Genomic DNA, 15221 nt, shown 5'->3' with positions numbered 1-15221 from the left:
TATATATTTCAGGAATGAAACCAAGGATCCCACTCAGTGGGATCCTCTCTCTCCTGGGTTTTCAAGCTGGAATATAGCAACAATAACAATTTGGATTTCTCCAGTGCTTTGAGGGTTATGAAACCCTTTTCTGCCCACAATCCTTCCAGAAGGATAGTGCAGAAATTATTCTCCTGACTGACAGTTGAGGAGATTCAGGCTTGGTCAGGTGAAATGACTTGAGCTGGGTCACGTAGCTCTAAGGTCTCTGAGGGCCAGGCACTTGGCCCTATATTGTGCAGAATTTGAGTGGTTTGAGGAGGTGCCCCTTAGCTAGTCCAGGGGATCTCCATGCCTTTTTGGTTCTCATACCTCTTGGCCTTCATGGGGAAGCTAATCTATTCAATAGGAAAAGAAATAAAGTCTAGATTGAACACTGAAAATGAACATGAGAAATAAAATAATTAAATTCAAGTCTTGTGAGCACATGTAGTAAGCATGAGATATGTTTCTCTAAGGGTACACTGAATATGTAACTATTGGTTAGAAATCAATTTTAACAATTAAATCAAAATATTCCCCATACTTTTGATGAGTTTGTCATTCCCACTGAGGGTGTGTGCATCCCAGGTTAGGAACCCCTGATCCAATCCAAACTCAGCCTAAAACGAACCCCCAGTTCCACATTCTCTACAAGTGGTGGTCTAGCCTGGGCTTGAAGACCTCCAGTGAGGGGGAAAAGGACATCTTGGGGGGACCCTCACCACCTCTGGAGGGAGCCCAATCCTTTGACCTTTGGATAGCTCTAATTGTTAGGAAGTTTTTTCCCCCAACTTCAGGCCTAAATTTTCCACTTTGCATTTTCTACCCATTGCTCCAAGTTCTACCTTCTGGTCCAAATGGAGCCAGTCAAATCCTTCTTCCTTCTAGAAGTTTTTTAGCTACTTGGAGACCAGGCAGCCCTCACTTACTGCTAACCCTTTTGTGTTTCTGCTGCAGGTTCTCTTGGCCAAACGGAAGTCTGATGGAAAATTTTATGCTGTTAAAGTCTTACAGAAAAAATCCATCTTGAAAAAGAAAGAGGTAATAGAGCTTGAATGGTAAGAACTGGAGAAATTTCTTATCCCTGCCCCACAAATGAAGTCCTTAGAAAGTTATTAATATACATTTTTATGCTCTGGACATAACAGGCCAGAACCAGCCTCCTGGGCTTTGAGGTTGCACGAGTGAGTGTTTGTGTTTAGCTGGCTCTGGCTTGGCCTCCTCCTAGGTTAGGACGGGCTCTTCTCATCCATCCACAAAGGCCTGACACCAGACAGCTGGAGCATGCAGACAGAGCCTGCTATTCCTCTTTGAGAACTATGTTTGCTTCCCCTGGATAGACACCACCATTCAGGGAAGGCTGGAAGCAGCTGCCTATGAAGGAGGGTGGGAAGGTCTACATGTCCCCCCGTCTGCGTGTTGGGGCAGGAAACACTATAACGTTGATTTTTTTCTCCCCTCTTGGGTCTGAATCCTGCCAGCAAAATCACATCATGGCAGAACGTAATGTGCTCCTAAAGAATGTGACGCACCCTTTCCTGGTGGGCCTCCGCTACTCCTTTCAGACTTCGGAGAAGCTCTACTTTGTCCTAGACTACGTCAATGGAGGAGAGGTGGGTGATCAGCACCATTCTATGGCCACATCAGGCCAACTGAAAATCACAAGATCACAGCTGTAGAGCTGGAAGGGAGCTTAAACATTACTTAGCTCAAGCCCCTTTACAGATGAGGAGAATGTGGCCCAAAGGGAAAGGAATTGGCCCAATGCCAAATAGATAGCAAATGACAGAACTGAAATTTTACCTTTGATTTTCTGACTCCAAGTTCCAAACTCTTTCCAATGTACTTTGGAAAAGTGGGTTTTCTACTGTTCTGGGCTTATTTCAGACCATCCATATGCTCTGAACTTTCTTGTTGATGGGGTAATAGATCTGAATGCTGGCAAGGACATAGAGGAAATCTAGGCAATGCAAAAATAGAAGTTATCAATAAAAATCATTTTTTAAAAGATAAAGATATTAATGAATGAAATAGATATCATAGGATTAGATAAGGGGAAAGTTTTCTAATTTTCAAAAGGGGAAAAGAATGGAGGATATAAATTTTAGACCAGAAAACTTCATTTTGATCCTTGGAAAATAGGTAGGTTACGTTATTAAAAGAATGTGAATTTTGGCTTTTGTAGACACAAAACCTTAATTTAGTGTTTTGGAATTTATTTGAATGAATGATCCTAGTAGGAGGAATTTAGGATAGGTTTCTGTACCCTATGAATGAGGTGGCATAGTGAATAGAGTACAGAGCCCGGAGTCAGGAGGAATCATCTTACTGAGTTGAAATTTAGCCTCGGGTACTTCCTAGCTGTGTGACTCTGGGCAAGTCACTTAACCATATTTGCCTCAGTTTCCTTACTTGTAAAATGATCTCAAGAAGGAAAGGGCAAGCCACTCTTTGCCAAGAAAATCCCAAATGTGGTCACAAAGAGTTGTGACTGAAAAATGATTGTACAACAACTAAATACTCTTTCATAATCTTGAGAGGTAGGTAGGATGAGGAGAAAGTTTTCCTTTATTAAAGAAAAAGTCAAAGCAAAATTGCCCACATAATCTTGGTCTTGTTAGCTCCTCAAACTTTTTTTTTTAATTAAAAAAAATTTAAAGCTTTACTTTCTGTCTTATTAACAACTCCAAGACAAAAGGGCAAGGGCTAGGCAAATGGGGTTAAGTGACTTGCCCAGAGTCACACAGCTAGGAAATTTCAGAGGTCAGATTTGAGTCCAGGTCTTCCAGACTTCAGGCCTGATGCTCTATCCATTGAATTACCTAGCTGCCCCTATCTATAATCTCTTATACATTTCCTGTTACATAGTATGTGATTAGTATTAGCCAAGGAATATTAAAGATGATTAATACAAATGGTTTCCACTTCATGCAAGGAGACCCTTGCTTACAAACTATTCTTTCCTTCAGCTCTTCTTCCACTTGCAAAGGGAACACTGTTTCCTAGAACCTCGAGCTCGATTCTATGCTGCTGAGGTGGCCAGTGCTATCGGCTACTTGCATTCTCTGAACATCATCTACAGGTAAGCTTTCTCTAAGTATGTGAAAATGAGCACTATCAGAATACTTTGAATATCTCATAGACTTAGCTACGGTGGTGCTTTTAAGAGTCATCTAGAGTTTAAGTGGGAATTAAATTTAACAAGATAATTAATGGAAATGCTCTATTTTTTGTTTCCCATTCCTGATTTATTCTTTGTCTAGATGAGCAATTCTCAAAATATGGTCTGGGAAACCCTGGGAGTCCCCAAGACCTTTTCAGTGGATGGGTGAAGTCAAAACTGTTTTTATAACAGTATGAAGATGTTTTGATTTTTGAAATTTAAATACCAATAGCTATAACTTACATAAATAATTCTTTGGGGGGGGGGATCATTAGCTATTTTTAAGAGTTTAAAGAGGTTCTGGGACCAAAGCAGTCTGAGGACTAGTTTTCCAAATGTTTGCTAACCATCCCTTTTAATACATTTTAACTGTTTACTAGGCATGCCAGTCAAGTTCATTGACTTAAAGTGTGTAGACTACATTCTCTTCCTTTTTTTAAAAACCCTTAATCTTCTCATCTTAGAATCAATGCTGTATATTGGTTCCATGGCAGAAGAGAAGTTAGGGCTGGTCAATGGGGGTTAAGTGACTTGCCCAGGGTCATCCAGCTAGAAAGTGTCTGAGGTCGAATTTGAACCCAGGACCTACCATCTCTAGGCCTGGCTCCCAATCCACTGAACCATTTAGCTATCCCCAATTCTTTTCCCTTTTTGAAAATTGAAATATTTTCCCTTAACTGCTTCCTGTAGCACCTCTTCTATCCTCCATTATCTTTTTAAAAATATATTTTATTGACATCTATTATCTTGATATCACTTAGATTTCCCCCCACATACTTCCTCCTTGGCTCTCTCATAGAGCCAAGAAACAGTGCTTAAATAGTTATCATGGTTACTTATCCAATGAGACCTTAGCCAGACAATAAGGATGCCCTTTACAGAGAAAAAGCAGCAGTGATGCAAGTTTAATCAATTTTGCAATAAGTATCTAGTATTTATTATGTATAGCACTGTGCTAGGCACTGGTAAACACACAAAGTTTACTGAAAGCCCAGGATGAAGGGGTTCTTCCTTTGGGGTGAGATATCTCAGTTCAACCAAGAGACAGAGTCCTACATTTCACCTAAGGGCAAACTTAGGTTTGCCCTCCAAGGTCTCTAGTGTAGCAAGCAGCTGGGAATGGGAACATGATAGAGACTATCCATTCCTCTCATATTTTCCCAGAGTCTTTTCCTTCAGCAATCTGAAGTGGGGTTGGCCTTTGCCATCTTCCATTTCAAAGCTGGAAACCATAAGCACTCAGAGTGATTTGATTCTGAAAGAAAGACTTGAAACTTGGTGAACTCTCAAATGGGACTGGTTGAAGAGTCTGGAGTAGGACTTGAAGCTAATTTGGGCTATTCTATAAGATGTCCTTATCTTGATCTTGGATCTTGGATAATTGATAATCTCTTTTCCCCACTCCCCAGTTTGCCAGTCTTCAACTGGGCATTCTGAATGACAAAAAATGTTGAGTCCAGACATCTGCGTGAATTATATTCAAATCTGATTCTGTATGTAATCAAAATTCCATACTTAGCCACATTTACAAACATCCATTAGCCCTTTCTACACAGGAAAAGCTTCATATCATATGGTTTGGTTTACTCAAGGCTTTTTCCTCCCTAAACAGTAAATATAGGATCAAGAAATATAAATGTCCTAGTATCAACATTTTAATTGTTTTTATTAGAAAACAGAAAAAGATGTGACTTAGTAATGATTTACTTGGTCACTTGCCATCTTTTCTCCTCACAGTTCAGAATGCTTATATTTAAATGGTCAGCATTTGGGCCCAATACATTCTAGTTTCAGAACAATCTTTGTGACTTTGACCTTTTTATAGAAAACTGGCTTTATCTGACCACTGTAGCCACTCTGCTTCCTGTCATACCTGCCTTGAGGCAGTCTTTCCTTTCTCAGGTCAGTTTTTGCAGTACTTTGTTTTAGTAAATTCTCTGAGTTTTGGCTACACTTACCCAGTGTTGTTAGAATGAAGAAGAGGTATTTCCCCCCTTCTCTGTGTATTCTATTTTCAAACCAAAATGACTTCCTAGCTATTTCTAAGCTCGACACTGCATTTCTAACTATCTCCCCACGACCAGGCATTCATTCACTCTTCAAGTCTTCCTTTTAAAATCCTGATCCTTTTAACTGATCACCTCCCACTTATTCATGTTATCACCTTCAAATTATATTTATTTATCAGTGTACATGTTTTACACCCCAGTAGAATGCAAGTCTCTGGAAGGCAAGGACTATTTGGGTTTTAACTTTGAATTCTCAGTGTTTTCCATAGAGTAGGTATTTAAGAAGTTAAGTAGGTATTTAAGTATTTAGAGTAGGGATTTAGAGAGAAGATATTTAAGAATGTTTGCTGAATTAAATTAAACTGAAGGAAACTGGGAAAATAGTCTGTTTTTTGTTTTTGGTCTCTAATCTTTTGCATAGTTCACAATATTCTTTAAGGTTTCAGGGCTCTGATTTCCATCAAGAATACAAAGACATCAACAATATTTACTTATCTTTACCTCTGAAAGCTATTAGGATGGTAATAGTGGTAAGGGTCTGGAAGATAGTAATTCAATTTCTGGGTCTTGGTGAGAGCTGGGTCTATGTTCATCATCTTGTACAAAGCTGATGCTTAATTAATGCATATATATTAATATTAATCAATATAGATTTGCTTGTCATTCTTGAAAAGATGTAGAGAAGATTTGGTCAAAGTGATGAAAATACATGCGAAAAGACCCGATTCATGGAAAATTTGACAAGATTAAACAGGAGGCAGGGGGGTGGGGGGAGAGGGCATCCTAGCACATATTTAGATAGGCTGGTGGAAGCTAGGAAAAATGTCCTCAGTTTCCAAGATTTAAATGAACTCAACCTCCAACACATCAGGAGGCCCCTCCTGGGGTCCCTTGTTTTCCAAAGGGATCCCCAATAGTCTCAAAGTAATACGGGCAATGGGGAAAGAGGAAGGGACATCTATTCTGCTCCTGCTTGTTCTCAGCTACATTCCCATCCTCTTAACCCCCACCCCCTTATTTAAAAGTGGCTTAGAATGACAGGAGAGCCAGTGCATGATTGCAAAGACACTTTAGAAATAATACTAAAGACAAGAGAAGATTTGAAAGATACACCACTTTCAAATCCAGACATTGAACTCCACACCAATGGCTCAGCATACATGCACCAAGGGGAAAAGTTTGTAGGAGCTGCAGTAGTGACACACAGAGACTTTGTGGTATGCATGCTCAAGGGACAGAGTCTATAAGTCTTTTAAGAGCTCTGCAAATAGGAAAGGACAAGAGAATTAACATCTTCAGAGATAGCAGATATGCATTCCCAGTCCTTCACGCCACTGGACAAATATGGAGGCACAAGGGTTTCATAACATCTGGAGGAAAGGCAATAGCATATGGTGACATCATTCTGAAACTTCTCAAAGCAGTACATTTTCCTAGAGAAGTGGTAGTCATGCATTGCCAAGGCCACATGCTTGGGTCAGACAAAACCTCATTAGGGAACCACAAAGCGGACATTACAATGAAGTTTGGAGCTAGATTCAGGCCCACCTGTATTCTGAACTTCACCCTAATGGGTGAAGACATTTTAAAACGAGTATACAATCACAGGGAAGTTCAGCAATGAGAACGAAATCTAGGAGCCAAACAAGTGCCAAAAACTCTATACTACCCAGTGTGTGAAAAGAGCACTATGATACACAGGTCATTATTGACTCTATTAGGAAATTTTGGATTGCTCCAGAAATCATCTCTTGTGCCATGAGAATCTGTCATAAATGCAAGATCTGCATGCAGTTCTATCAAAGGAGTTTCAAAACCAAGGGTCTTGGGGGCAGACCATTAGCATATACTCTGAATATTTGCAGATAGACTATATAAACATGCCATGTGACAAAGTTTACAAATACTGTCTGGTCATAATAGATCGGTTAACTAGATGGCCAGAGGTTTATCTTGCCAAGAAAAACAATGCTGCGTTTGTCATAAAGACCGTGTTGAAAGAAATCATCCCAAGATATTCAATTCCATCTAAAATAGATTTGGACAAAGGTTCTCATTTCACCTACAAAATCTTGCAAGAAGTATATAAAAATTTGGGAATACAAGGATCTTACCACACCGTTTACCATTCAGAAAGTACAGGGCAAGTGGAAAGATTTAACAGAGATATCAAGTCACTCATTGGAAAGGTCTATTCAGAAACTCACCTCAAATGGACAGATGCTTTACCAATTGTGTTGTATTACGTAAGAACTAAACCAAGTACAGATTTGCACATCTCACCCTTCAAAATGCTCTATGGCTATGCAATATGGACAGGAAAATCTTTTAAACCAGCATATACCTTGATGTTAGGAGCATATTGTCAATTGCACAAATATATAACAGTATTATAGCAAAGACTGACAGAGTTGTGTGAACTGGGACTCTTGCAACAGAGAGTGCCCATGGACTTTTAAATCCACGACATAAAACCTGGAGATACTGTATATATTAAGAACTTTGACAGAAAGTCAGCACTGGATGGCCAATGGATGGGACCATATCAGATCCTGCTCACTTCCCCAACTGCAATCAAAGTCCAAGACAGAGATTATTGGTACCATGCATTGCATGTGAAGAAACAGAAACCAAACATAGAATACCTAGAACAAACAGACCAAAATAATGACCATGAAACACAAACATAAGAAAAACTGCAGATAACAAAAACTACTACACAACTGATAACACAACACAATCACAACAGTTCCATTACACCAGTGGTTCCCAAACTTTTTTGGCCTACTGCCCCCTTTCCAGAAAAAATATTACTTAGCACCCCCTGGAAATTATGAAACTATTTATTGAACTCAGAATAGAATGTAAACACACACAAAAAATGTGGCCATCACCACTCCCCTGGATCATGGAAGCACCCACTAGGGGGCGGTGGCACCCACTTTGGGAATCACTGTATTACACAATGAGGAGAGACCCCTCTGACATTTTAGACTACAGTCAAGTATGTGACAACAAAAGAGCCAGAAGAAGGAAACAACAGAAGAAAAGAATCATCAAACCTACAAAGCAAGATCAACTGTACAGCAAAATGAACACTTTGAAAACCTTTGAACTGTGAACTTTGCAAAATGGATAATTGCAGCAAGAAGACAAAAGGAAACGGGTTATGTATGACTAGTGTGGCGTAAACACAAGAAAACACAAATTAACATCATACTATAGGGAAAATGCATTCACAATACATAGCATAAAGACAGAAGAGAATCTACAGTCAACTTGAGAAGAGAGAAATTTCTACTATCAACATTGGTATGTTGCATGCACAGTACACAAAACACAACACAAAACTGATATCTAGCCAAGACTTCATGTAAATAAACCATGGTTTGAAGATAACATCAATGAAAATGAAAATATATATATTGCATATATGTACACAAGATGTAAATATTTAGCAAGTTCCATGAAGGTCTTAGCCAAATATAAAAGTGCAAGGCTTTCTTATCTGGCTAATGCCGGAATGCAGAACTGCATGCAACATTTGTACAAAGTGTATCATATGGCATAATGCAAATCTTATAAATAATTGTAACATAAGTTCATAATGTAGCATAAGTTCAAACTAGTTACCCTAGGCTTGTAAATATATTAACAAAGACTAACACCATAGAATTAGTTAGCATAAATGCAGGGAGAGTGTAGAGAGGGTATAGGGAAGTTTGAAATCCTAGCTAGATAACATGAGAGAAAGAAATAGAATAAGGTAAAGTACTAACACATTAACAAAGGGAAATGGGTTTAATGGTGTGAGTTAATATTGTTTTAAAACTATGAGTAGTTAGAAATAATAACCTTAGAACCAGTTAATTCCAATAAGATTGTTTAATGCAATAGCTGATAGACTTTAGAATTGTTCAGAAGGAAGTTTTATTGCAACATTGTAAAAAACCTTGCAAAACCTTATACCCTTACCCCAAAACTTGCCTAACCCCGTCTTAGAGATAGTTTGTAGCTAGACAGAGTAAGATAGGCATTTATTATTTTGGGGGGAAAGGGACATAAGATGTGATAAGAATAGATAAGAATAGGTATAATGCAGGTGGGATTTTTAGCAAAAGATCCCACAACACAAAAGCGGGATACTGTAAGAATGAGTCAAGGCACTGACATCTTGAAAAGAATCATGGAATGTTGGGAGGATGAGAGTCCAAGTGACAGTTGGAACAGCAGAGACTTCTGGGAGTGGAGAACTGAGGAGGGGGTCTTTCTGGGGTTCAAGCTCGAGCAGGAAGATATGGATCTGGGCTCTGAGATCCCCTGAGGACATCTTTGGTTTTCCTCACCAAGGAAGAAGACCTGCACCAGAGACATCTTGGCATCCTGTCATCTCCTTGATCTTTAGCAGTGCTCAGCTGGGTTTAGGGTTGCTGGACTCCTTTGGGGAGCAGTTCTCTAAATCTCTCTTGCCTTGGACTTTACAAACAATGTCCCACCTTAGACCATTTAGACATATTAATTTATAGGCAATTATATTTAGTGGGAAGGACAGATGAAGCTCAGGATTGAGGGAGATCCAGACTCTCCTTTGGGATTGAGTCAGGGTCACTCTCCTGAGTGAGGGACCTGTTAGGAGGAATAATTTTCTTAGGGTTTCCTGCACCCACCTTCCTCTGATACCCTATATCCATTCCACACCCCTTGTTGGATCTAATAAATATCAAAAGATCAGATCGTGTTAGTTCCATTGAGGGAGACTAGGTTGGGTGGGAGTGCAGCAGTTGAGTCAGGCTGATCTCTATCTTAAGCCTGACTACCTGCTATGAAGGAAGGGGGAAGTTTATGTGAACCTTGCTTGCATGCACCAACTCTGAACCAGGTCTCCAAATGCTTCTCCTCAAGGGGGTACAATTCCTTCAGATCCCCGAGGGCGGAATGCCCTCCCAGGATCCCCCATTTCCTAGAAGGATTCAGAATTAGTCTCCCAGTAATAAGGAGCTACTGTGAGGGAGGATGAGACATCTATTCTGCTCCAGCTTGTTCCCAGATTCATCCTCCCTTCTCTTAAAACACCCCCCTTATTACACCAAGCAGAAACTCTATTTAGAAGCTCCATTAATGCTAAGAAAATGACAATATGGTGAGGTCCCAAGCCATATTTAGTGCTGGCCTGAATTCAATAAGCCTTTGTTCAGTCAAAATCACCTTTCTCTCTGGCAACAATTTTGTGGGTTTGACCTTCCTTCCAATTTTGTTACTAACCCCTAACTTCACATAAAACTATTCCACATGTGAGTTTAAAAAATATGGTTTTGATATGTAGCACCTCCTCTTTTCTACTCTCCCTATTTGTACTTTGGATTGGGTCTCCAGGGGGCAATTACTACCTATTTGTTCTAGGGCTCTCCCTGTGGATCTATGCTTCTGAAACTATATATAGCTTATGAGCGTCCTATTAACAAATAGCCATGGAGGGGCAGCTAAGTAAGTAGTGGATAGAGAGCCAGGTCTGAAGTCGGGAATATCTGAATTCAAATCTGGCCTCAGATACTTCCTAACCATGTGACCCTGGGCAAAGTCACTTAACTCCAGTTTCCTTGCCCTTCTAAGACAGAAGTTATATTAAGGCAGAAGGTAAGAGTTTAAAAATAAACATACATAAAACAAACAATCAGGGGACAACATTAACTCTTAGTAAAGCTATTTATTCAAGTGGTATTAGAACAGTGATTAATTCTTTTCTCTTTAAGCCTGGGGCACACTGTCCTACAAGAATCATATCATATCCATCAGCATCCATCAGATGGGGTCAAACCTAAAAAGCACAATGGAAATGTAAAGGGGGTAAATTAGGTTTGTTGGACTGAATATTAAAAGGGCTGGTCACCAAGAATTGAATAAATATCAATTCTAAAATGAATTTTAGCAACTTATTTATAAAATATAGGAGAGAGTGAAAGTAGAGAAATGAGAAGAGGGTAGAGTAAGAGATCTAGCTTATCAAACTAGATTATGTATTCAAGTCTTGGCTTTACTCTGGCAGGGCTCCAGAGGCCCCAGCTAGAGAGCCTAAAAGCCAATTAACAAGAGTTTTAGCCATGACGGCTCTTCCTAGTCAAGGGCTCCTCCAGAGGTTGGTACCTCCAGGGAAGCTAAGGGAATCAGCCTTCACTCACCCACATGTATTTCTAAGGAGAAATATAAAGCAGTCCAAGGTCCTGAGCCAGAGCTCCTCCAGGTCCAGTTCAAGGCAAAGAAGTGTCTTTATCTCAAACTCCAGCTCCAAGAAACAAACAAGAAGTGTCCTACAGGAAGTTGTCACTCCCTTTTAAAAGCACTTCTTTTGCATCACTTCCTGTGCCTTCCTCTTAGTTTACATGTTCAATCATAATAAACGCTTTTCTTAGGACTGCCCAGGAGGCAGTCAGTAAATTCTTATTTTTCACTCACTCTAGCATGAATGGTTTACAGACCACCCAAATTGTGAGTTAAATGGAGATGTTTTCACTTTTGGTGATTAAATCTAAAGATGGGCAGGGTAGATTTAATCTCATTATCACACAATTCAGATGGCATCAGTTCCTTCTATGGCAGTGGATAGTCTTTTTTGTTATGAGTCCCTTGGGATTGTCCTGGATCCTTGCATTGCTGATAATAATCAAGCCATTCACAGTTGAAGATCATATATTTTTGCTGTTCCTGGGTACAATGTTCTAGTTCTTCTCACTTCACTTTGTATCAGTTCATATGAGGCTTTCCAGATTTTTTCATGATCGTCTTGTTTGCCATTTCTTATAGAGTAGTAGTATTCCATTATAATACATTTGAGATCATAGTTGATACCCCTGCCTTTAAAATTTTGTATAATTCCTTATTCTTAAGGAATCTGCACATCCTATTTCTACTGGAGGGGGGTTGCTAAGCTGAGTTCCCAATGTCTGATCCTTTCCATAATTTAATTCTCTTCTCTGCTTCTTGTTGCTTAGTCATTTTGGTCATGCCAAACTCCTTGTGACCCTATTTGGGGTTTTCTTGGCAATGATACTGGAGTGGTTTACCATTTTCTTCTCCAGCTCATCTGATAGATGAGGAAACAGGAAAACAGGGTTAAGTGACTTGCCCAAGATTACACAGTTTGTGTCTAAGGTCACATTTGAACTCAGTTCTAAGTGACTTGCCCAGGTTCACACAGCTAGTAAATATCTTAGGTTGGATTTGAGCTCAGATCTTCCTGACTCCAGGCCTGTGCTCCATCAACTGTACCACCAACCTGCCCCAACATTTGTTTAGGCTTTAACTATTTAAAGCCCTAAGTGGTATGGATTATTTTCTTGCTCAGACAGTCATTGTTCACTTCTTAACTCAAAGAGGGAGGTGTTTGAACCTCATAAAGGGATCATAGACTTTGTTAGCATAATAAAACTTTATCATACCTAACTACATTCTATGATTATAACAACTGAACTGGAGGAGAGAGGGGAATTGCTTATACTTTCCTCCCAGTTAAACATTTGCTATCCCAGGCAAATCAACTGGGTTGCATTTTGGCAAATTCCCTATGGCATAGTTCACAAACAATCTAGAAATGAGCATTATTCCACAAGGATATAGGCATATCATAGCCAGTGAGCCTGAGATTTATATTTACTCCCAAATTCATGGTTTTGCAATTTTAACTACTAGATATTTTTCCACATAATCTTCATAAATGATTGCCTGCCATATTGCTTATAAAAGTCCTTAACCCAAAACAACAATAATAACAAAGAAAGGAAGGAAGGAAAGAAAGAAAGGAGACAGAATAAAGGGAAAAGAAAATCAACCTTCATCTGAAATAGGAGGTGGCTAACATCTACAGAGTTTTCAGAATATGTGGGGTTCTCCCCATAGGAACCAAGCACATAGACTGGAAAGTCACCCCCTCACTTTTCTTTCTTTCTTAAAAAAAAAAAACAACAAACCTTAGAACTGATATTAAGTATTGGTAAGAACAGTAAAGGCTAGGTAATTGGAGTTAAGTGACTTGCCCAGAATTACACAACTAGAAAGTGTCTGAGGTCAGATTTAAACCTAGACTCTTCCTGGCACCCCATTGCTTTCCCCTTTCCCATTAGAGGGCCCCTCTGCTTTGGCCTCAGTTGGGTACTACATAAAACTGATCCCAGGCCCAAGGTGGGATGGAGAACTTTCTCCTAGTCCTACTCCCCCCACCAACTTCTCTGGACCCACATGTGGAAACCATGTGTTTCTTCTTTCCCTTTTAGAATGTTATACAACCCCTTCCAATTGCTCAATTAAATTTATCCTGGTTCTGGTATTGATACCTCAAAGTTCCTACAAAGCTCTGGTATTTTTTTTCTTTTTTAATCAGAAATGCTTTAAAATCCTCTATTCCAGTAAAAATATATCCCTCCCACTTAGGATTTTACAAATATTATGTTCTAACATAATCCTCTGGATTATTAGTTATAGTTATTAGTAGAAGCTGCCAGGTCTTATGTGATTTTCATCATAGTTCCTTGATATTTGAACTGCTTCTTTCTTCATATATTTCCATTACTTTTTTGGTTGTTTTTAAGCTCAGGAATTTGGTTCTGACATTCCTGAGAATTTTTCTTTCTGGTTTTTTCTCTGAAGGTAATTAGTTAGATTCTTTCTGTCTTCATTTTGCCTTCTAGTTCAAAGATACCTAGACAGTGTCTACTTATGATTTCTTGACATATAGCATCCATGCTTTTTCATTTGTTGTGTTTTTCAGGAAGTCCAATGATTCCTAAATGCTCTCCTTTTCCTCTTTTCTAGGTCAATTTTTTAAAATATCAAATATATTTTTCTCTATTTTTTCAATATTTTTATTATGTTCCTACATATGTATACATACATATATATGCTATTTCATGGAGTAATTGTTTTTTGTTTGATCAAATGTAATTTTCAGGGATTGCTAAATTAAACCCAACAAATACCCATTAAACCTTGATTAAACCCAACAAGTTAAACCTAAAAAAGTAGGTTTACCACTTTCATTTCTAAACTCTTTATTCTCCTTCATTTCCTTCCTCCAGGGCTTTTATTTTATTTTAAACTCTTGCTTCATATATTTTAGGTTTTCATGTTGTCCTTGCAGAAAATCCATCTTTTTCTCTTTGAGCTAAGGCTTGAGGTTTCGATGTAGTAACTTGCTCCTTTTTGGGGGGACTTTCTAGACCTCTAACTTTTTTTTAAAACAAATTAATGTTTTCTTTCATTTACTCATCTTTCCTACTTTAGCTCCTGAATTGAGGTTTTGTGCTAGAGCCAATCTTGGCTTTTTGGATAGGGCTAGTCAATACTGCTTTCAGTCTTGACCTGAGCCCTGTGAATTTCTTCATTGATTTGTACTTCCTTGGGTTAGTGTCCCCACCTTGATAAATATAAAAAAAAATCCAACAATAATAACTGTCATTTATATAGCACTTTAAGGTTTGCAATGCATTTTACAAATGTAGATATCCCTTCCATATTGCAACTTTTCCCATCACGGTTTTGATATATTGCAGGTCAGCATGAGAAATTAAATGGGAATTTGGGGGGAGTTTTGTGGAAGCTGAAAATGACATGCAAAGGCCAGTAGATGATACAGAAAAAGCTTAGAAACTATATAGCCTATGACCAAATGCATAACCTAAATTTTACAATAAGATATTGTAAACATCCCATAAAAGAAAAAGAAAAAAATTCAGACTTCTTCTCTGTTATGAAGAGAAGGCCAAAACATTTTATCCAGATTTTCTAGATTGTCCCTAATCCCTGACTTGTGGAAGAGATACCTGTATAATCTCATTTGATTCTCATCACATCTGGGAAGCAGAGACTATTTTTATCCCCATTTTACAGAGGAAAAAACTAAGACTTGCCCCAGAGTCACCCAGCTAGTAATATCTGAGGCCAAATTTGAATTCAGATCTTCCTGAATCCAGCCCTGAGTCCATTGAAGTTTAGAGTTCTAGATCTTCAGAGTCTTCTACTTTTCCTTGGGACACAGTGCT

General features: G+C 38.9%; 1 protein-coding gene across 1 annotated transcript in view; it reads left to right on the top strand.

The window, feature by feature from the left end:
• The window catches only part of SGK2 (serum/glucocorticoid regulated kinase 2), a 49610-nt gene that overhangs the window by 19376 nt on the left and 15013 nt on the right, over positions 1 to 15221 (top strand). Inside the window, exons 5-7 of the mRNA XM_044664333.1 lie at positions 979 to 1062; positions 1503 to 1634; positions 2991 to 3103. Coding sequence (XP_044520268.1) covers positions 979 to 1062; positions 1503 to 1634; positions 2991 to 3103 — 329 coding nt within the window. The remainder of the gene's footprint in view (positions 1 to 978; positions 1063 to 1502; positions 1635 to 2990; positions 3104 to 15221) is intronic.

Source organism: Gracilinanus agilis, chromosome 2 (assembly GCF_016433145.1).
Source record: "Gracilinanus agilis isolate LMUSP501 chromosome 2, AgileGrace, whole genome shotgun sequence".
NCBI classification, from domain to species: Eukaryota; Metazoa; Chordata; class Mammalia; order Didelphimorphia; family Didelphidae; genus Gracilinanus; species Gracilinanus agilis.
The sequence above is the reverse complement of the archived record's forward strand: the minus strand, read 5'-3'. Positions and strand labels throughout refer to the sequence as shown.